Here is a 22,985-nt window from a genome sequence, read left to right on the forward strand (position 1 = left end):
GTCCATCCCATCCTTCTACAGCTCACAATACATCAAAGTCCTCTTGGAACATGTGCTCTTATTGTGAAAATCTGCCTCCTTCTCCATCAGAGGTGGAGCCCTGACTCCTTCCTGTCTGTCAGTGCAGCAGGTTTGGACTTGTTGGTCTGAAGCTGAAGCTCAGTGAGGAGCTCAGACTTGTGAGAACAAGAGGACTCACTTGTAGAACTTCTATCAGACACTTTAAAGGTTTTTCATGGAAATCATTGAGGACCCATAGTGGGCCCACAGACTGTGAAGCCTTTGATTTATTATTTATTGCTGCAGTCACTGGAACATTTAGAAAATAATGATGAATGTCATGGAAACAAGTTTGAACTGATTAAATCTAAATGAATGTGTAAAATCAGCTCCAAACAAATCATTAAAGAAGAGCAGTTATTCACTGGAGTGAGACAGGAAGTCAAAGTTTCCAGTTAAAACAAGTAGAAGAAGAAACATGGAGCTGATAAAGTGTAACACGAGTTTGTCATGAAGAGGCTTCCTGCTCTGCAGCTGTTCACTTCAGTGTGGATTAAGGACACAGCTCAGCTAAAAACAGCTTCCACTAACACTGTTTCTGTGATCTGCAGTGGAACCACTTTAAAGTGTCACTACAATAGAAGCTACAATAGAAACACAATTTTAATGCTGCTCTCAGTGACAGGACAGAAAGCCCCCAACAAACATTTCTACATGTTTCTAAAGTCCACACTCCATTTCTGCTTTTGTTTCATCCAAACGTCCTCATAAATACCCGTGTGTTTGGTTCCTTTTTTAAAGTTTTACTTCACTTTCCTGACCTCATTGTCACATGATCATCTCCAGCACAAACAGCACAAATCTGCCGCTCCATATTTCATGGTAACTGACTCAGAGCTGGACCAACAACGCCAAGTGGAATGAGAGCAGGTTTGAATTAATTTTTAATCTCAGACATTAGAGGCAGTTAAAAGTTTGACCTGCTTCTGTAACTGAAAGCACAAGTGATGTGTCAGTCGCGAACGAAACGGCTCTTAATGCCGGATCACTGACGTGAACGACGCGAGCCATAAGGAGCCATGTTTTTTTTTTCTTTCTCTCACCCTCTCTCTCTCTCGCACTCTTTTTCCGCTTCACTCCGCACACAAGCCTTGTGCTTTGCGCTGGGCAGAGGGGGGAGGGGCGGTAGATACACTCGTAGTAGCACAGGAACAGAGCGGGAGGGAGAGACAGAGACAGAGAGCCAGGGACAACAACGTCACATTAGAAAGGTATAGTAATCATCCACAACGTGGATGTTAAAGGATTCAGAAAGTTTATTAATGCAGGCCCATATGACCGAGAATATTTTGTTTTCATATTTTAATTTATATTTAATTGTGTTGTGGTTTGCAGTGTTTTGTGTTGTTTCATTTTAAATTTGTTTAAAAGGAAAAAGCTGAAAATTTAAATAGTTAAAAGTTGAAATGTGAATCGTCGGTTTTTGTATTATATGATTTATTTATTACATTTTATGTGAATTGAATAAATAAAAGTATATTTACGGTGGCCGCTAGAGACAAAGCACGTACAAACGCCAAAACACGTAAGAACTCCAAAACACGTAAAAACCTAGTGGCTACACAAGCAAGGAAGTACCAACGACCAGATTTGGTGTGTGGTAGTAACAGGTAAATTAACATTTTTTAAAATTATTTAAATATACACGAGTGCTTGTGTATAAATACACAAACAATACACATATGCTTTCAATTGTGTAATTTAAGTGATCACGGTAGCTCTGTTTTGGAAGTTCAGTTAACGCTAGAAATGTGTTTTGGTATAAGCATATATAAATAAAACCACCCTTTTTTACATTAGTAATTCCTTTTGTGCATAATTTTATATTATTGTTAATAATAAATTAATTAAAGCAACAAAACAACCTGAAGAGCCGGTTGGGAGCAGAAAGAGTCGGATCTTTTTAGTGAGCCGAGCCAAAAGAACCGGTTCTCTAAAAAGAGCCGGAAATCCCATCACTAGTCCAAACGGCAAATGAATCGCGCATGAGCGAAGCCGCTGCTCCCGCACTGACTGTAATGCAGTCAGTTCTTCTTTTACTGTTATGCTGTTTTTGGATCACAAGGTTTAAACATAAACACACACACACAGAAAGTAACTCCAAAAGAGCACCTATTTCGGGTCACTTTTGGCGGTCCAAGCCCAGATAAAGGTGCAGGGTTGGATTTGTGACATTAAAAAAAACAATAATTGCTAAAAGAAATTTAATTTGTAGTTCTAAATAATTTCTAAATGCATTTAGGGTATTTTTTACTCACTTTATGTCTCTTCCACGATGTTATTTCTCTGTCCAACAACATAGGGTTACAATTACATTAGCATGACCAATTATGGAAATTATGCGATGATGTCATTTGGCGACTTTTAGGACAGCCAATAGCGATTTTCCTTACTTGGGAGTTGCCAAGACTGCGCACCACCGCCCTCTCTCCTTGCGCTGTCTCTCTTTTTACCTTTTTCCTTCTCCACCCTGTGTTACCTTCACAGACCATATCCCCGTAGGAAATTACACTTCTCACAAGCAATTCACAATAAAAGAAACATGTTTTAAATCATTTTACCTGAACTTTGATCTTTTTAACAAACAACAAATTCATTTAACTAAATGAATTTTACTCTTTGATATTTATATTCTTAGACTTCACTTATCTTTTACTATTTATGCATCTTTTTAATCCGGGTCACAAAATGGATCCTTGAAGGGCAGCCCCTGAATTGGGATACAGCCAGAGTGTAAAGAATGGATGTTGTAGGAGGTGTTTCTGAAATGAAGAGGCTGAGTGTCTGTAGGACTCCAGCTGCTTCAGCAGATGTCTCCTTTGTGCTTTGCTTCAAACGCAGTGTAGGTAGGAACTTCCACTCAGTTGTTTCAGGTGTTGCTGGATGGAGGAGCACAAATTGTTTAGTGAGCATTTGAAATGGCCATATGAAAACAGCATAAAGTAGTTTTGACTTTGATTTGTATGAAACTAGTGTGATGTTGTAAAATGAGTGCGTCATTTCCAGCCTGTGTTTTCAGCCCTGAGTGGCTTTAAGTTGAAGTTGATCCTCATGTGTTTGTCTGCTCTAACCTAGTTATCCCATCATCAGATAATTATACTGTAACTTTGATTACTATACATTTCTTCTTGGTGCCAAATTTCTGACTCTAGTTCAGTTTTAGAAACCTCATGTTAAACTGTGCAAGTATATATGAAACTCCTGATAGAACTAATTTGAGTGTTCATCTTTGTCTTGCACCTTGTCCTTTTATTTTCTTTATTTGATTTGTCATTTTTTTTTAATAGACTTCTGTTTATTTTAAGCAGTTGTCTAAAGATTGCAAGCTCTCTTTGTTTTTTGGTTTTTTTTGACAGTTTGTTGGATTCCAGGAGTTTCTCTTTAATTTATATATTAACAGCAGTGTTACAGGTGAAAGTACATTAAATAAAATATACCATTCCCATCACAGAGGAATCCATCCACAAAAGTCACTTCTAAGTAAATCCTAAATAAACCAGATTAAATTTGTAATCTGCTCTGAAATATACTAAATAAGTAAAAAGATGTGATAAGACTCACCATTTACATGTCGGCATGTTTTACAGATCAGAGATGGAGAAGGCCTTACCAGTTCAGCTGCTTGAAACGTTGAAGAATTTGGGAGAGGAGGAGCTGAAGCTTTTTCACTTTTACCTGCAGTATGAACCTGGAGGTGAATTCCCCAAAATCTATAAGAGCCAGCTGGAGAATGCAGACAGGCTGAAAACTGTAGAAGTGATGGTGCAGGCGTATTCAGACCATGTGATGGAGGTAGCGATGTTGATTTTAGAGAAGATGAAAGAAGGTCAGTAAAAGAAAAAAGACACATTAAAAGCTCAGTGCAGTATGCAGAAACAACAACAAATTGTATTTTATGAAATGTGTTAAACTTGTGCCTTTTTAGTTTGACTTGTTAATTTAGTTTCTTTTCTCCTCAAACGATGTAGAAATGTTATATTTACATCATTTTGAAGCCATGATGGTTTTCATTTTTGAAAAGACCAGCTCATGATTCAAGGTGCACTTTCCTCCAACAGGAAGTCCCTCAGCACAGAAAGCTTCATCACTTTCATCAGAAGGTAAGAATTCATTAGTTAGTCTGTAGAGACTAAGAAAAGATAATGGTAAGATAAGATAAGATAAGATAAGTCTTTATTAGACCCACACGTGGGAACTTTTATGGGTCACAACAGAAAGAACAAGTTTAAGAGCAGTAATCACAATACAATAGGATAAGATAAAATAGAATAACAGACTATATAACAACAATAACATACTATATACAGTACAATAGAATGAAGTACCAACAAAATAGAATAAAGTTCTCTGTTATAGTAGGAAGAAAAAAATTGCAGTTGGTATTGCACATAATATTGCATATAAGGGAGACTGGGCGAAGGCTATCATGGTGTATTGGATGTTTGTGTGTGTCTGTCTGCACATTCATGGTCATCTGCAGAGACCATGTTGTAGTCCGACAGCAGTTGGAAGGTAAATCTCTATGTCCCACTGAAGGAGCTGCTTAGTGCTGTCAGAATGTTCTGCATTGGGTTGGAGATGTTGTCCAACATCCTAGAACAGAGCTGGCCCTCCGGATCAGCCTGTTCAGTCTCTTTCTGTCCCCCGCAGAGATGCAGAATTGCTGCTGCCCCAGCAGACCACACCGTAAAAGTTAGCTGAGGGCACCACAGAGTCATACAAGGTCTTCAGTCCAAAAGACCTGAGCCTCCACAGCTGTCTACAGGCTCAATGTCCATACCTTGGGTGTTCAGTGGTTGCAGTGGAGGATGTTTGTGCCTAGCACCTTGGTTTTTTCCAGTGTTGATCTGGAGATGGTTCTACTGGCACCACTCCACAAAGTCTTGGGTCTCTTCTCTATACTCCCTGTCGTCCCCATCAGTGCTGAGGCTGACTATTGTACAGTGATCAGAGAATTTCTGCAGGAAGCACTGGGTGGCGTTGTGGGAGAAGTCTGCAGTGTAAATGGTGAAGAGGAAGTTCCCAGATACTGTGGTATCCATGCAGCAAGGTGATGGTCCGCTCCTGTGTTTTACAGTTTGTCCTTCAGAACTGTGGGAAGAATGGTGTTAAAGGCACTGGAGAAATCAAAGAATATGATTCTCACAGTGCTCCCAGCGGTCTCCAGGTGAGAGAGGGAATGATATGGGAGGTGAACGATGGCATCATCATGAGCTCGCCAGGAGCTGAAGCTGTGCCAGGACCATCCACTCCAGGGTCTTCATCAGTTGGGATGTCAGAGCCACCGGCCTGACTGTTGAGCTGTTGAGGTCCTTGGGACGTGGAGTCTAATTGGGGAGCAATCTCACGAATAGGTCCTTAGAATGTGACGTAAACTGATTTGCAAAAACACTAAAAGATCTGTTGGAGAGGTAAGACTGAAACCACTTCAAAGCCAGACCGGACACACCGACTATGTTCCGGAGCTTGTTAATCAGGATTAACCACTGACGGCCGTTGACACCATCAATGGTGTCAAAGGCAGATATTAACTCCAACAAAACCATGACTGTGGATGCTCCGGAGTCAGCTGACATCATAATGTCACTAGAGACGGAAACCCGACTGAAATTTGTCATAGATTTCATGTTTTTCTAAAAAAGCGGTAAGTTGATCTGCAACTACCATTTCCAGATTTTTTGACAACAATGGAGGCTTAGAGATATGCCTATAATTCTTAAGCTGAGTTGGATCCAAACTGCTCTTTTTTTAATATCGGTTCAACAACAGCATGCTTACAGAACCTAGGGACCACACCTGTTGAAAGAGAGGGATTGCTTATCTCTACAATAGAGGGGCCAGTGGCATAGAGAGCATTTTTAAACAACCCAGCAGGTAGAATGTCATTTGCACAAGTGGTAATTTTCATTTTATTCAGCAGGAGTGAAAAGTAATGCATGATCATTGGGTTAAACACTGACAGTAAATGAGGGGGAGGTGGCCCAGAGACACAAACAGACGGTATTGAAGAAGCAGTGCTCATACAGACATTATTAACTTTATCCACAGAGAAGCTTAGAAAGTCATCACTCAGATATAGAGGACATGGATACTTGGGTGGACCATGGGGGAAACTTTAGGTTTAGTTGATTTCCTAAGACGTTCTACTTTCCTACAGATTCTTTTGACCTTCTTTATGTCATCATTTATCTGTGGATGAGCTCTTTTTGGGGCAGCAGTGACAGATTTCATAGGTACCACCGAATTTAAAATCTCCAAGCAGTGATTGTTGAAACACTGTGTAGCAACATCAGCATCAGTGCAGCCTTCAAAGCAACATCCTGATTTATGAACCACTTATGGAACATGAGATTAGAAGATGGTGTGTACAGAGGGAAGCTAAGAATAAAAATAACACCGGAATGGTCACTCACTTGTACGTCCTTAACACAGACATTAGTTATGTCTAAGTCAAGAGAAAACACGAGGTCCAAGGTGTGGCCTTTAACATGGGTGGGTCCAGAGACATGCTGAATAAAATTAAAAGAGTCTGTAATGGATAGAAAGTCAGAGGCCATGCTACAGCTAAGATCATCCATGTGAAGGTTGAAATCATTAAGACCTTCAAAAGTCTTGAATCTTGAATACAAACACCAGTTTGTTTTTCTTGTGACATTACCAAAACGTTTGATGTGTCACATGGCCCTCTTCCTATTGAAAAAACAAAAGTTGTTTTCAAGATGGGCGACTTCTTAATGGCCACCATGGTCACCACCCATCTTGAGGAGTTTGCCCCCTCACATATACTAATGTGCCACAAACAGGACTTTAATACCACCAACCATTCCCATGTTATTATGGTGTATCCATATAATGGCCCACCCTGTACAATGAGATATATCTGATGAACCAACCTTAAGAAGCTGACTCAAAGGAAGGGAAAGACTCAGAGTCCATAGCTCTGCAAGTGAAACTGATCTGGTGAATGGTTACCAGACCACCACCACGGATTACCGATCCAATCGTTTTGTTTGCCCGTGATGAAAAGCCGGGTAGGCGGTAACTGATCGGCATTATCCGCGCTCTGGAAGGGAACTGGTACCAAATACTGGAGACGTTCTCTACCATGGAGCAGAAGAATTCCCCTCTGTCAGGCGTGTTTCCTTTTAGCCTACACACCAGCCCTACAGCCCCTTCTAGACGATCTCCTTAACCTTGTTCTTGCTCCTAGGTTTTTGCTTGCAGCTAAGAACAGGTACAGGTAGTTGGGAGAGGGAGGAGGGCGGACAAACGGTGGAGGGAAAGCCTGGTGGTAGCTCTGCCAGCTGTCAAAAGTTTTTTCCATACATACTTTGATACTCAACAAACTTTGTGAACTGTAGATCCGAGTAGCAAATAGACCATGATATATCACAGCTGAGATGACAAGATAAAAAACAATATATTGAAACAGTCGACAAACACATGGAGCAGCAACAGCGGCCAAGCCGAAAACAGGCGCCATGTTGCCACCCCCCCTTCCCCCACCAAGGAATTCAGAACAAAAGAATGATTACTTATTTTAAACGACGTCAACATCTTTTAAACCATTTTACATGAACTTTGACCTTTAACTAAATAACAAGATTCAATAAATCAATTTATCTCTTTGCTATTCATATTATTAGACTTCACTTGTCTCTTGCTATTTATGCATCTGTTTTTTCCTGGGTTACATTTATATACCTAAAAATGGAAGCCCATCCACACTTTGTACCATTTTTTAAAAATGAAAATAAGACATGGTCGAGTAGAAGGCCTAATTTGATGTGAGATTATGTGACTGAAATATCTGATGAGATTTAAGGTTAGGTTATCATAAAGATGCAAAAAAATAAACAATTAAAAAACAGTTCTCGAAACTGTTTAAATTGACAAATCATCTTATCTGCTGTGTTTAATTCAGAGGTTCTTCAAAAGTGTCGGGGTAAACTTAAATCTAAGCTGAAGAAGAAGTTCCAGTGTGTGTTTGAGGGGATCGCTAAAGCAGGAAACCCAACCCTTCTGAATCAGATCTACACAGAGCTCTACATCACAGAGGGAGGGACTGCAGAGGTCAATGATGAACATGAGGTCAGACAGATTGAAACAGCATCCAGGAAACCAGACAGACCAGAAACAACAATCAGACAAGAAGACATCTTTAAAGCCTCACCTGGAAGAGATGAACCAATCAGAACAGTGCTGACAAAGGGAGTGGCTGGCATTGGGAAAACAGTCTTAACACAGAAATACAGCCTGGACTGGGCTGAAGACAAAGCCAACCAGGACATCCAGTTCATATTTCCATTCACTTTCAGAGAGCTGAATGTGCTGAAAGAGGAAAAGTTCAGCTTGGTGGAACTTGTTCATCACTTCTTTACTGAAACCAAAGAAGCAGGAATCTGCAGCTTTGAAGACTTCCAGGTTGTGTTCATCTTTGATGGTCTGGATGAGTGTCGACTTCCTTTGGACTTCAGCAACACAGAGAGTGTGACTGATATTACAGAATCCACCTCGGTGGATGTACTGCTGATTAACTTCCTCAGGGGAAATCTTCTTCCCTCTGCTCACCTCTGGATAACCACACGACCTGCAGCAGCCAGTCAGATCCCTCCTGACTGTGTTGGCATGGTGACAGAGATCAGAGGGTTCACTGACCCACAGAAGGAGGAGTACTTCATGAAGAGATTCAGAGATGAGGAAAAGGCCAGCAGGATTATCTCCCACATCAAGATATCACGAAGCCTCCACATCATGTGCCACATCCCAGTCTTCTGCTGGATCACTGCTACAGTTCTGGAGGATGTGCTGGAAACCAGAGAGGGAGGACAGCTGCCCAAGACCTTGACTGACATGTTCATCCACTTCCTGGTGGTTCAGGCCAAAGTGAAGAAGGTCAAGTATGATGGAGGAGCTGAGACAGATCCACACTGGAGTCCCAAGAGCAGGAAGATGATTGAGTCTCTGGGAAAACTGGCTTTTGATCAGCTGCAGAAAGGAAACCTGATCTTCTATGAATCAGACCTGACAGAATGTGGCATCGATGTCAGAGCAGCCTCAGTGTACTCAGGAGTGTTCACACAGATCTTTAAAGAGGAGAGCGGACTGTACCAGGACAAGGTGTTCTGCTTCATCCATCTGAGTGTTCAGGAGTTTCTGGCTGCTCTTCATGTCCATCTGACCTTCATCAACTCTGGAATAGATCTGCTGCAAGAACAACAAACAACCTCCATGTGGTCTAAATTATTTAATACACCAAGACTAAAATCTCTCCACCAGAGTGCTGTGGACAAGGCCTTACAGAGTCCAAATGGACACCTCGACTTGTTCCTCCGCTTCCTCCTGGGTCTTTCACTGCAGACCAATCAGACTCTCCTACGAGGTCTGATGTCACAGACAGGAAGTAGCTCACAGACCAATCAGGAGACAGTCCAGTACATCAAGAAGAAGCTCAGTGATAATCTGTCTGCAGAGAAAAGCATCAATCTGTTCCACTGTCTGAATGAACTGAATGATCGTTCTCTAGTGGAGGAGATCCAACAGTCCCTGAGATCAGGAAGTCTCTCCACAGATGAACTGTCTCCTGCTCAGTGGTCAGCTCTGGTCTTCATCTTACTGTCATCAGAAAAAGATCTGGATGTGTTTGACCTGAAGAAATACTCTGCTTCAGAGGAGGCTCTTCTGAGGCTGCTGCCAGTGGTCAAAGCCTCCAACAAGGCTGTGTAAGTTAATATGTTTGTTCTCACTGAATTTAATAATTGCCAGCACTTACAGTCAAATGGTATTTGGTGAAAGTCTTTGCTGTCTTTTGGACTTTTTGTTTTTGTTTATTTTGATTTGTTTGTTTACTGTATTTGTCACACTTAAATGTTTTGGATCATCAATGAAAGCAAAGTACTTTCATACAAAAAACTTTCATACAATGAGCTCACCTGAAACCCTGGCTGATTGTGACCCACACCCGTTTTCACACCTTGGCTCATGTGATTAGGTAGAGGATCATCAGGGGCTCCTTAGAATATTTCAGCCTACATAGTAGCCAGATGAAGCTTATAAATAAGTATGTAAAGTTTATTTATTAAGCGCTTTTCACAGACAGGCAGTCACAAAGCGCTGTACACAAAGATTAAAATAAACAGTACACTCAATAGACATTATACGCAATGCAAAAGGTTAAATGTAAATGTAAATGTAATAAATACAAAATACATAGATCAACAAAAGGCTTGTTTGAAAAGAAAAGTTTTTATTTGCATTTTTAAAAGAATCCACAAGTCAAGCAAATTTAATTGTGGTGGAAGACTGCTCCACAGCCTTGGTGCAACAGACTGAAAGGCTCTGTCCCCTTGTGTCTTTAGTCGTGTACGGGGAACATCCAACAGACTCTGAGTCTGTGAGCGGCGACGGCGAGCAGCGGTGTATTTTGTAAGAAGCTTGGATAAATAATCTGGGGCCATTTAGTGCTTTAAATACTCTACAGTAATCCAAGCGTGATGACACAAATGCATGAATGAGTTTTTCCAGTTCAGCTGAAGAGACGATATGTGGCAATTTGGAGATGTTTCTTAAATGATAGAAACAGGAACGAGACGATTTTACATGAGAGTCAAGGCCAGAGAAGAGTCAAATATTACTCCAAGATTTCGAATGTTTTACTTGACGGAAGGACAGAAAGAGGCAAGAACCTGACTAATTTTAGAATGTAGCTCAGGAGGAGCTATGATCGTGGTCTCAGTCTTGTTAGTATTTAGAATGAGGTAGTTGCCTGAAAGCCAATCAGAAACCTGAGTTAAACACTGGACTAGGTTGGACAGTCTATCCAGCTGATTCAATTCAATTCAATTCAATTTTATTTATATAGCGCCAAATCACAACAAAAGTCGCCTCAAGGCTGATGAGGCTTAAATGGTAAATGGCCTGTATTTGTATAGCGCTTTACTAGTCCCGCCTAGGGACCTCAAAGCGCTTTACACATCCAGTCATCCACCCATTCACACACTGGTGGAGGCAAGCTACAGTTGTAGCCACAGCTGCCCTGGGGCAGGCTGACAGAAGCGAGGCTGCCATATCGCGCCATCGGCCCTTCTGGCCAACACCAGTAGGCGGTAGGTGAAGTTTCTTGCCCAAGGACACAACGACCGAGACTGTCTGAGCCGGGGCTCGAACCGGCAACCTTCTGATTACAAGGCGAACTCCCAACTCTTGAGCCACGATCATAAAGGCTCAACTCTTGAGCCTTTATGCAGCTGAGTTGACATTCAGCTGCATATGTCCTTTATGCAGCTGAATGTCATCAGCATAAAAATGATAAGACAGGTCGCTAAAAGATTGAATGATACCAGCTAAAGGAAGCATATAAAAAGAAAATAATAATGGACCTAAAACTGAACCCTGTGGAACCCCACAGGTCAGGGCAGCAATGTCAGAGTTGAACCTGTCAGTCCTAACAGAAAAGGTCCTGTCTGATAAATAGCAAGAAAACCAGTCTAGGGCAGAGCCAGATATACCAGCCAAAACCTTGAGTAAGTAGGATTTTGTGGTCGATGGTAACGAAGGTTGCACTAAGATCAAGCAAAATGATCACAGAACAATTCCCTGCATCAGATGCCATTAATAGATCATTATAGACTTTTAAGAGAGCGGTCTCTGTAGAGTGCTGCTTTTGAAAGCCAGACTGAAAAGGGTCAAGAATGTGTAATTTACATAGCAGGGACCTAAACAGATTTTCAACAATTTTCTCTAGTAATTTACTTAAAAATGGGAATTTTAAAATAGGCCGATAATTACTAGTGGAGCTAGGATCAAGATTCATTTTTTTTTAATAGAGTTACTTCTGCATGTTTAAAATAGGACGGAACACAGCCTTCCCTCAGTGAATTGTTAATAATGGATAGTAATGTGGGACCAATGCTGGTGATAGATCCAAACAGAACAGAGGGAGGTAATATATCTACAGAGCATGATGCGGATTTCATTTGACCTAAAACTGTTATTAAGTCAATATGTGTGATTGGAGAAAAGGAAGTAAATGAAAAGGAAGTAAATGACCCAAGACGCAAAAATTTCCCCGTCGTGGGATCAATAAAGTCTTATCTTATCTTATCTTATCTTATCTTATCTTATCTTATCTTAAGACAGCAAGGGGTGTCTTCATAAGGCATAGCACTTGGGGAAAGTTTGGATCTCAAGTCCTTACTTACGAAGTGACTGAGGAAAGTATTACAATCTTCATCAGAAAGTAACTGAGCATAGAACTCTTGAATTAACTCTTGAATGACCCTCAAAACATGCAGTGCCAACTCGTTTATGAGCACACTTGCATTGTGTATAAATAAAATAATAAAACAGCTTTATCTAATGATTTAAATTAAAAAAAAAATCTGTGTTTTTTTCCAACCTAACAGCATGAAGACATTTAATTGTAGTGATTTTGTTTTTTCTGTTCTTTATTTTTAGAGTGAGCGATTGTTTCCTCTCAGAGAGAAGCTGTGAAGCGTTGTCCTCAGTTCTCAGCTCTCAGTCCTCAAGTCTGAGAGAGCTGGAGCTGGGTAACAACAACCTCTGCCATTCAGGCATGATGCTTTTGTCTACTGCACTGGAGCATCCACACTGTACCTTAGAAAGTCTAAGGTCAGGATTCAGTCTTTTTCACTTTAACAATCTGTGTTGCATTACTGAATCACTGAATCACTGGCAAAAACTGATAGACTTGTCAGGTGCTGGATTTTCAGCTTTCAGACACTTCTTGGGTGGAAACAGCACAGAGTTTTGGTTTGGGAGACAGACGCTCTTCATGTGTTTAAAATAAGACAATAGCAATTCCAGCCACTTGTGAAACATTAAATATTGCTAAATCTGCTAACTCCTCACTGCAGAATCAAAACACTTTTTTTTCTCTTTTCTTTATTTCTAGATTAAGTGGATGTTTTCTTTCAATGAAAAGTTATGAAGCACTGACCTCAGTTCTCAGCTCCCAGTCCTCTAGTCTGAGAGAGCTGGACTTGAGTAACAATAACTTACAGGATTCAGGAATAAAACTTCTGTCTGCTGCGCTGCAGAGTCGACATTGTATACTCAAATCTCTGAGGTCAGATCAAAGAATATTTTATTTTTCATTACATTCATTACATAGACATTTTCATGACATAATTAACCTGTTAAAAATGTAGTTTCAAAAGTGCACATTCATCCATTTGTTGTTGTAGTTCACTATTTGTCATTATTTCCTAGTCACAGTTAGGTTTCATTCAATTTCAATTCAATTCAATTTTATTTATATAGCGCCAAATCACAACAGCAGTCGCCTCAAGGTGCTTTATATTGTACAGTACATCGTACAATAATAGATATAGAGAAAAACCCAACAATCATATGACCCCCTATGAGCAAGAACTTTGGCGACAGTGGGAATGAAAAACTCTCTTTTAATAGGAAGAAACCTCCTCCGACTTGAGGAGGTTTCATGCTTCTGATGTTTTTAAAATAAGGTGATAGCAGTTCTAGCCAATGAATCAACATTACATATTGCAAGTCTAGTAGCTCCTCACTGCAGCACTTGTCTTTGTGTTCTTTATTTTTCAGACTTAGTGTCTGTAACCTGTCAGGGAGAAGCTGTGAAGTTCTGGCCTTAGTTCTCAGCTTCACGTCCTCTAGTCTGGGAGAGCTGGACCTGAGTGACAATGACCTGGAGGATTCAGGAGTGAAGCTTCTGTCTGATGCACTGGAGAGTCCACATTGTAAACTAGAAAGTCTCAGGTCATGATTTAGTGTTTTCCACTCTGTATTATTTAGAATCTGCATTATATTACTGACTAAAAAAAAGTAAAAAAGTACATTTTATATACTTTTTGGTTGGATTATTAGATTCTGAATTATTGTTTGTAATTTTCATATACTTCACAAATTTTCATAAAAGGATTCTCATAAGACTACACTAAATCTTGAAGTTCTTTTTGGTCAAGTTAGGTTTTTCCTTCCTTGATCTATATTGATAAAATTTAGAGTGAAAAAAGCTTTTAGTTGATCCAAAATGCTGCAGTGAGAATTCTGACAGGGGCTTCTCCTTTTTAGTTCTCTGTTAGGGTTTCTTCTTTGGCTCTTGATGAAGGCGGTCGCACTTTCTCCCTGTCCCTTCCCTTATCGTTCCTGCTTGGCTTTCTCATGTCTCTGTCTAGTCTTGTCTACTTCTCTCCCTCTACCCTGGAAGAGTCTCACAGACTGTTCTCTAAAACTTTAAAGAAGAATTATGGATTAGATCAACTTGTCCCTGAATGCAATTGACACCCTCTTCTCGATGAGAAGCCTGGGTTTGGGAGAGCCCGTGTGTTCTGGAGGGATGTTCCCTGCCGGATACACGATGGACGGGTGGAAGGACTGGAGGGTCGTGTGCCTGGCGGGACTGTTGATCGAGGGCATCTACCTTTTTGGAACCGTGATAACAGGGTTCTTGCTGATTGGCGCTGGTTTGACCCTGGTTTGGCCCTGGCTTATTGAAGAATAAAGAAATCGGAAACGGCTGTTCACATCCCCACAAGGCTGCCCGCTATTTTGATTGGAATGATGGAGCGAGCCGTGGCTTCTCAGAATGGGCTCATTAGACGCAGCACGGATGACATCTTGGAAAAGTTTGTGAGTACTGTCAGTACTGAGACTCTGACAACATCTGACAAATTCTTGGAGAGGCTCACGGCTGTCATAAACACACATGCTCTTTGAGCAAACGGATAATATCATGGAGAGGCTCATGGCTCTCCAACCGGAATGGTGACAAAACAGTGATGGACATTAGAGCAACTGTAAAATTGACATGCAGTGGTTCACACTAAAGCAAGAACACCACCATTATTTCATGCGGCTACCATATTGGCGCCAGCTGGAGGCTGGAGCTGAACATAACAAATAATTTCTCCCCTGATAACAAACTGTGTTTAGACTCTTCGTTCCAAGCGCCCTCGTACGCTTACTTCCAAGGCCAAGTCGGATGGCGGATCTGGGCCCAGCACTGGATGAATAGCTGCAAGGCAGGATGGCTGTGTCTGCATCGGCTTACTTCTCACCCCTTACCCACCTCTGTTGCTTGTCACGTGCTTCATGATGTTGTGATGTGGACATTTATGTGCTCTTTGTGCAGAGGAGTTTTTTTGTTTCTTATTCTCATGCTGTCCTCCCATACTGGCCCAGCATGAGTAGAGGTATCTTTCTTTTCCCCCTCCTCGACTTGCCCATTGTATTGTACATTTCAGTGTTTTCCATAATACTAACGGTCTCCGACCTGTCTCCCCATGTGATGTCTGTGTTGTGTATGTAAGGTCGGTTGGGGGGGTCCCATTTCACTGCAGGGCAACTTGCATGTGACAAATAAGGCTTTCTTGACTTGACTTGACTTGAAATCCAGAACCAAAGTAAATATAATTCTTTTTATATGCAAAGTCCTGAATATTAAGGCCAGGTCATATGTGAAAGACCTTTTAAAAGCATATTATTCGATGGGATCTTTATATACTCAAAGACTGCAGGCTTAAGGTGCTGATAAACCCTCTGCATTGGTCACTTTGTGCTACAACATCATCATCAAACTCACTGCTATACAGCCTGAGCCAACTTTTGATATTGGTTGTCGCTTCATAAAGCTAACTTGAATTGAATGGATGCAATGAGTGGGGCTCATTGTATTTAGGGAAAACAGGCAAAACAAAGACAAACCTTATGTGAAAGTTCACAAATGAATTGTTTTGTATGTCTGCAGTTTGTCACACTGTCTGATCACAGAGGAAGGCTGTACATTTCTGGCCTCAGCTCTGAGCTCCAACCCCTCCCATCTGAGAGAGCTGGACCTGAGCTACAATCATCCAGGAGACTCAGGAATTAAGCTGCTGTCGGCTGGACTGAAGGATCCAGGCTGGAGACTGGACACTCTCAGGTATGGAGAGAATGTCTGATAGAGGAGGAAGAGCTGGAAACATTTCCTGTGTCATGAAGAAGGTGAATAAAATATCAAGATGGAGCATAAGAAACTAGCAGAGGCACTTAAGCCAAGGTTTACTTTTCCATGGGTACACTGCAGTGAGATATGATAGGCTTGATGTAGATAGTGGAGGGTGTGCAACATTCATTAAACCAAACATCACATATAGCGAACTGTGTAAAAGAAATGATCTGGAGCACCTGGCATTATAACTATGGTTAGGTATGAAGGCTCTTACTGTAATACACCTTTAAAATAGTTGTAAAAAAACTACATGTTTATGTTTGGGAACATGAAGGCACTCAAGAGTAAGAAAACAATCCTGTGTGGAGAGCTCAATGAGAAAAGAAAGAAAGAAAATCTAAAGTTAAGGTTAAATGATGTTAGGATGGAGGAGGACAGAGATGATATGCATAGAAAGCTGAATGAGCTTGGAATAAATGCAGCAGAGGAAGCTGTCCCAGTGAGTAGAGGAAGAGTACACAGGATGATGGTGCCATGGTGTGATCAACAATGTAACAAAACAGTAAAAGACAGAAACAGCATTTAGGCATCTTAAAAGGTACACAATATAAAAAGAACTTGATGAAATGCAGATAATATAATAATGCAATAATTGAAGTGATGAATGTGATCAACAACAGGTGGTAAACAAAAAGGAATCATATCCAAATGTTAAATCATTGAAAATCCTGTAGATGAGGAAAGTTCTAATGTTCACTTTGCAATGTGTGAATTAAAAGCAGAACTTACTTTCCCGGAGAAGGATCAGGTGTGTTACATCATGATGGAGTAGTTAGAGAGTGAAGGACTGAATGCTCTGCTGCTTTTCTATGTGGAGAAATATGCTGTTAAATCAGAACAGAAACAAGTTTAAGGTGGCATGAAAACACATGACAACAACACTGCACTCATTCAGAGGTCAGAGGTCATGTACAGTAACCACACTGACACAAACAGGAGAAAACAGCTGGCAGCAAAGGCAGGGAGGTGTCCTTTCCAGCTAAACAGAAGAGGAATATAAAGATAATGAAGGTCACAGTTTGAATCAGTCATATTTCATTCAATACAGTGGTGTAATGACAGATCAGGATCAGTACAATCATCAGCAGTTTGATCCATGTATGGATTGAAGTGTATTTGTGAAAATATTGGACTGTTCAGTTTCTAACGGTATGTGTATGAGAGCCATGTAATGTCCATGTGTGCATGCTGACTGTGCTGGTCTAACCCCCCCCCCCTTTCAGGGTGGAGCCTGCTGGAGTCCGATGGTTGAGACCAGGTCTGAGGAAGTGTAAGTGTGTTTTTAATGTGATTCATGAAAACAAAGCAGCACACATTCAACCATCTTCATCATGTCAGGAGTCATCATCAAAGTGTCAATCAATGAACAGATGATGGATCAATAACTGCAGCTGGATTGTGTTTGTTCTCTCCATCAGATTCCTGTCAACTCACAATCGACACAAACACAGTGAACACAAACCTCCAACTGTCTGACAACAACAGGAAGGTGACACATGTGATGGAGGTTCAGTCATATCCTGATCATCCAGACAGATTTGATGTTTATCGTCAGCTGCTGTGTAGAAATGGTCTGACTGGTCGCTGTTACTGGGAGGTCGAGTGGAGAGGAGACGTTTATATATCAGTGAGTTACAGAAGAATCAGAAGGAAAGGAAACAGTGATGCCTGTTTGTTTGGACACAATGATCAGTCCTGGAGTCTGGAGTGCTCTGATGATGGTCCTCGTTCTGTTTGGCACAATAACAGACACACATCCATCTCCTCCTCCTCCTCCTCCTCCTCTGTCTCTAACAGAGTAGCAGTGTATGTGGACTGTCCTGCTGGCACTCTGTCCTTCTACAGAGTCTCCTCTGACACTCTGATCCACCTCCACACCTTCAACACCACATTCACTGAAACTCTTTATCCTGGGTTTTGGCTCTGGTCTGGTTCCTCAGTGTCCCTGTGCTGGGTTGAGTGTAAAGAGTTTCCTCCTGTTAGAGAAACACTCTGACTGATGAACAGATAGTTCAGTCTGTACATGTCTGTCTCTTTCACTCAGAAACACGTTTTCAGATTCATGGATTCAATCAGTTGATGTTTGAAACTGTTCTAAATGATTCCTTGTAAACTTTGTTGTTTTTCTCTGGAGCTCAGTTCACAACCAGCTCCTCTGCATTTTCAACAAGTCTGAGCTCATTAAAATGAATCAAAATGTTTGTTACTGGTGTCAGTACAGTGATGTAAATGATTGAATATATCCATAAATAAGCAGAGTCACCATTTGGTGTTTTTACCATCTGGCGGTACAGCAGCGGAGAGCTGACAGTAAAAATGCCCGTGGTCCTCTGCTATTTAAAACAAATGTATTTTTTTTAATTTTTATAAATGTATTTTTTGGGGGGACTTCCGGTTTGGAAAGCTACAAGATGGCAGCATAGGAGAACGTGTACCTGATGCCTGAATTAAAAATAATTTAAAATAGCCCATAGAGACCCGATTTCGTAAAGTTTCTTATAAAAATAAGATAATTGAGTAAGATGCCAAGAACTAAAAATAGTAAGAAATCTAAGCAGCATGAATTGCGACGAAGACGGAGAAGGCCAGAACTCAGCAGCTGGCAGCGTCATAGAGGAGAGTGATATGCTAGCAGAAGCAAAAGAACACGCTAGCACAGCAAGCTTGGAGCTTATTTTCCGAGAATTAGGGGAATTCAGAAAAGATAATTGTGCACAATTGAATGAAATCAGAGAGGAAATAAACAAAACCAACAAGAGAGTGGAAGAGGTAGAAGAAAGAATTGTGGATGTTGAAACCCAAGTACAAGCTAATGAGGAAGCAGTAACAGAGATGCTTAAACTGCATATTGAGATGGATGCCAAGCTAACAGACCTGGAGGGACGGTCTAGAAGAGAAAACATTCGAATATACGGTGTCAAGGAGGGGTTAGAAGACAATTCAACATCAATGGTGGTATTTGTGGAGAGTTCATTACGACAGAATCTGTAGTTGCCGGACTCCGCTGAGCAATGAGTGGAGAAAGCACATCGCGCTTTGATGTCAAAACCACCCCCAGGAGTGACGCCACGGTCAATCGTCGCCAAACTGTCTAGTTACAGAACGAAAGAAGAAATATTGAAATTGACCTGGCAGAAGCGTGGATTTGACTACCAAGGCAAGACAGTTAACTTGGATCATGATTATGCATCAGAGATTTTAAAGCAGCGAAGGGAATACGCAGAGGTGAAATCTGTTTTAAAAGACAAGAAAATCCGATTCCAAACTCCTTTTCCAGCAAAGATGAGATTCTCTTATCCTGAGGGAACAGTGCTATACGGCTCGGTGGAGGAGGCAACAGGTGACATGGCAAAGAGGGGATTCCCGGTGACGATCATCAAACGCCCGGAGACGCTTCTGGAACAGATCCGACGTTTATCATGGCGCATAGAAAGGAAAACAGGGAGCCAAGTAAATAAAGACCAGACCTGAGATTATAAGGAAAGACTCCGAGTATTTAGACGTCAAGAGCAAGAATGAGTGGGACACCGAAAATTGAGGAGTAAAGGGAACAGGTGGTGAGTCTAACGTAATTAAAATGTTCTCTGAGGAAACTAGCCATATACTTGGTAAAGACTTCTTATTTCGAAATAATATACTGAAGTGGCAATGCAGAAATTGAAAATAGGCGGATGTTTTACCTATGCTATTAGTAGAATGGACATTGGCCGGCTGGCAAAGGAAGGCCCTGTCTCACATAGAGGTGAGAGAGAGAGGCCCCCCCCTCGAAGCCCCCCTCTTAATCGGGGCTTACTTAGGGTCATATCGGAGACCCCAAAGTTGGAAGTCTTTTTCTTTTTCTTTATTTTATTTTTCTTTGACCAAATAAAGTTTATTTTCATAGCTGTTGTTTTAGGGAGTGGTCTGATGGTACTTGTCGTTGCTACATTAATAATTAAGGGTATGCTTAAAGATAAGGTAAAAATCATATCATATAATGTAAACGGCCTGTCGAATCCAATTAAACGTAATAAAATTTTAACTAAAATGAAGAAAGAACAAGTACAAATAGTGTATCTACAGGAAACCCATCTAGACTGTAAGGAGCATGAAAAACTGAAAAGAATGGGTTATAAAACAGTTTTCTCCTCTTCCTATAAAACTGGATGAAGGAGAGGAGTAGCAAATACTGTTATCAAGGAAATTACTCTTTGAAAAAAATATCCGAGATAAGTGATAAAGAGGGACGCTTTATTTTGGTAAGGGGAAACATTGAGGGGAATCCAGTCATGTTGTTAAATATATATCCGCCCCCTGAAAGTGATATTTATTTCTTTAAGAAAATTATAGATATGATGGTAACAGAGACAGTAGGTTTTCTAATTTGCGGAGGAGATTTAAATATACATCTACAACCAAAGCTAGATATTTCCAATAGGAAAGCACAGAATACTAAAACATTAATTAAGAATATAAATACACTGATGAAGGAGGTGGGACTAATTGATATATGGAGAAACTTGCATCCCTACCAAAGGGATTATACTTATTTTTCCTGACCGCACTCGTTATACACAAGAATAGATTATTTTATAACTTTTGGGAAAAATAAAGCTAGAATAAACACTTGTGAAATTGGAGCAATAGTGACCATGCACCAGTATACTTGTCCGTTGATCTGAACCTGCAACCAAAACTCAATAATTGGAAGTTAAATTCAAGCTTACTGAATGATCCTCACTTCGAAGAACAAATTAAGAAAGACATTCACTTCTATATGGAAATTAATGACAATGGTGAGGTGCCTCCTCCTATTTTGTGGGATGCCTTAAAAGCTGTCCTGAGAGGAAAAATTATAGCAATATCCTCTTATAAGAAAAAGATGAGAAATAAGAAATTAGAAGAGCTGCAAAATAAGTTAGAAAAATTAGAGAAAAGGCATAAAAGGAAAACAACACAGGATATATTGGAGGAAATTATGAAAACAAGAAATGAAATAAATGATTTGACTACATATGAAATTAAAAAAAATAATGTTTCTTAAACAAAGGTATTATGAGGAAGGATCTAAAGCAATGAATGTTTTAGCCTGGAAACTAAAAAAGAAAATAACAGATAATACAGTTCACAAAATTAAACATCCAGTGACAAAACTAATAAAAAATAAACTAATAGAAATTCAAAGTGCATTTGAAACATTTTATAAGACCCTTTATGCTAATAAGAGAGAGAGTACTATAGTTTAAATTAACAGTTTTTTAGATTTTCTTGATTTACCAATACTGAATGAAGAACACAATAAAACTTTGATTGAAGATATAACAGAAAAGGAACTAAGAATAGCAATAAGTAAGTTAAAAAAAATAAATCCCCAGGATCAGATGGATATATGGCAGAATGGCACAAGGAGCTAAAAGAAGAATTAATACCAGTGATGCTTCTTACACTGAATTGGGTCCTAAAGAAGGCTCAAATACCTTGGAAAGAAGCAATTATTTCTGCCATCCCAAAAGAAAACAAGGATAAATTAGATAAATAATAAATAAATAAATAAATTAGCGTCATATAGACCAATATCTGTTCTTAATACAGATTATAAGCTGTTTACATCTATCATGGCTAGACGATTAGAAAAATTCTTACCTACTCTAATTCATAATGATCAAACAGGTTGTCATGGTCCCCGTGCCTGCTCGGCTGGCCCTGTGTGGCTACATGTGTTGTTTTTGTCTCTCTCCTCTCTCTCCTCTCTCTCTCTACTCGCTGCCTGGGCGGAGCTCATAGTGGGCTCCCGCTCCTGGCCTTCACCACCTGTAGGCAATCACCTGTGGCTCCTCACCTTGTTTGCTCTCGCTACTTAAGGCAGTGACTGAGAGCACCTCGCCGCTGGACTATTGAGTAATGCTCGTCAGTGCTACTTTAGCCTCAGCCAGTTTTTGAGCTCTCTTTGTGAAAGTTTTCCGTGTTAACTCTTGTTCTCTGTATACAGATTTCTCGTGCTTGGTTTGGAAATCAGGACACCTAAGCCTGTTCGTGAGTGCCGCAGTGAGAGTGGCGTGTGTGAGGAAAGGACCTTTCCAAGTGCACCGCTCTGCCCGAGTGGGGCGGAGTAAGAGAGGACACTTTTCCCGATTCTTACCTGTACCCCTGGGAACCCTGGCCCCCTTCTCCTTCACCTGTATATAGTGCACCCGGAGTGTGTAAATAAAACCAGTTTTCTGTGATTTCAGTCTGCGCCGAGTCCTCCCTGCTCCCTCGTGACACAGGTTTTATTCGAGAGCGCTAAATACAAGATAATGTACGACGGACATTACAAATTATTAACCATATTCAAAAGAATAAAATAGAAGCAATGGTAATCAGTATTGATGCAGAAAAAGCATTCGATTCAGTTAATTGGAACTTTCTTTACCGAGTCTTGCATAGATTTGGCTTGCATGAAATTATAATTAAGACAATACAGGCATTTTATGATTACCCTAGGGCAAGGATTAAAATTAATGGCTACCTATCAAATAGTATTAAGCTGGAAAGAGGAACGAGGCAGGGCTGTGCATGCTCACCATTATTATTCGCGTTATATGTGGAACCATTGGCTCAATATACAAGGCAAAACAAAGAAGTAGAAGGTATTAATATCCATGTGAAGGAGCATAAGTTAGCCTGCTATACAGATGATATTTTAATATTTCTGGGTCAACCATCAAACTTTCTACCTAAATTAATGCAGTCATTTGAATACTTTGGTCGACTATCAGGATATAAAGTTAATATGAGTAAAACACAGTTGCTTAAGTACAACTATATTCCATCAGAAGAAATCAAAAATAAGTACCAATTAGCATGGCAAACAAAATACTTTAAATATCTGGGAGTCATAATACCTAAGGATCTTACAGAACTATTAGAACGAAATTAATGAGCAATACAAAAGAAAATTAAGGAAGATATAGCAAGA

At 40.4% G+C, this 22,985-nt stretch overlaps 1 protein-coding gene across 1 annotated transcript; it reads left to right on the forward strand.

Moving 5' to 3' along the window:
- Positions 1 to 704: 704 nt before the first annotated feature.
- Positions 705 to 22,140, forward strand: LOC109201600 (NACHT, LRR and PYD domains-containing protein 3-like). Its single transcript, XM_019357362.2, has 10 exons — positions 705 to 930; positions 3,648 to 3,886; positions 4,119 to 4,160; positions 7,985 to 9,782; positions 12,517 to 12,690; positions 12,974 to 13,147; positions 13,642 to 13,815; positions 15,806 to 15,971; positions 17,484 to 17,995; positions 22,017 to 22,140. Exons 2-10 carry the CDS (start codon positions 3,655 to 3,657, stop codon positions 22,138 to 22,140), a joined length of 3,396 nt encoding a protein of 1,131 aa, XP_019212907.2. The 5' UTR covers positions 705 to 930; positions 3,648 to 3,654.
- The last annotated feature ends 845 nt before the right edge of the window (positions 22,141 to 22,985 follow it).

The sequence above is a fragment of the Oreochromis niloticus genome, linkage group LG3, assembly GCF_001858045.2.
Source record: "Oreochromis niloticus isolate F11D_XX linkage group LG3, O_niloticus_UMD_NMBU, whole genome shotgun sequence".
Classification (NCBI taxonomy): domain Eukaryota; kingdom Metazoa; phylum Chordata; class Actinopteri; order Cichliformes; family Cichlidae; genus Oreochromis; species Oreochromis niloticus.

Coding starts and splice junctions, on each gene's coding strand:
- LOC109201600 (XM_019357362.2), top strand. CDS start 3,655: ATGGAGAAGGCCTTACCAGTTCAGCTGCTTGAAACGTTGAAGAATTTG. Junction 3,887..4,118: donor TTTAGAGAAGATGAAAGAAG/GTCAGTAAAAGA, acceptor TTCCTCCAACAG/GAAGTCCCTCAGCACAGAAA. Junction 13,816..15,805: donor TGTAAACTAGAAAGTCTCAG/GTCATGATTTAG, acceptor GTATGTCTGCAG/TTTGTCACACTGTCTGATCA.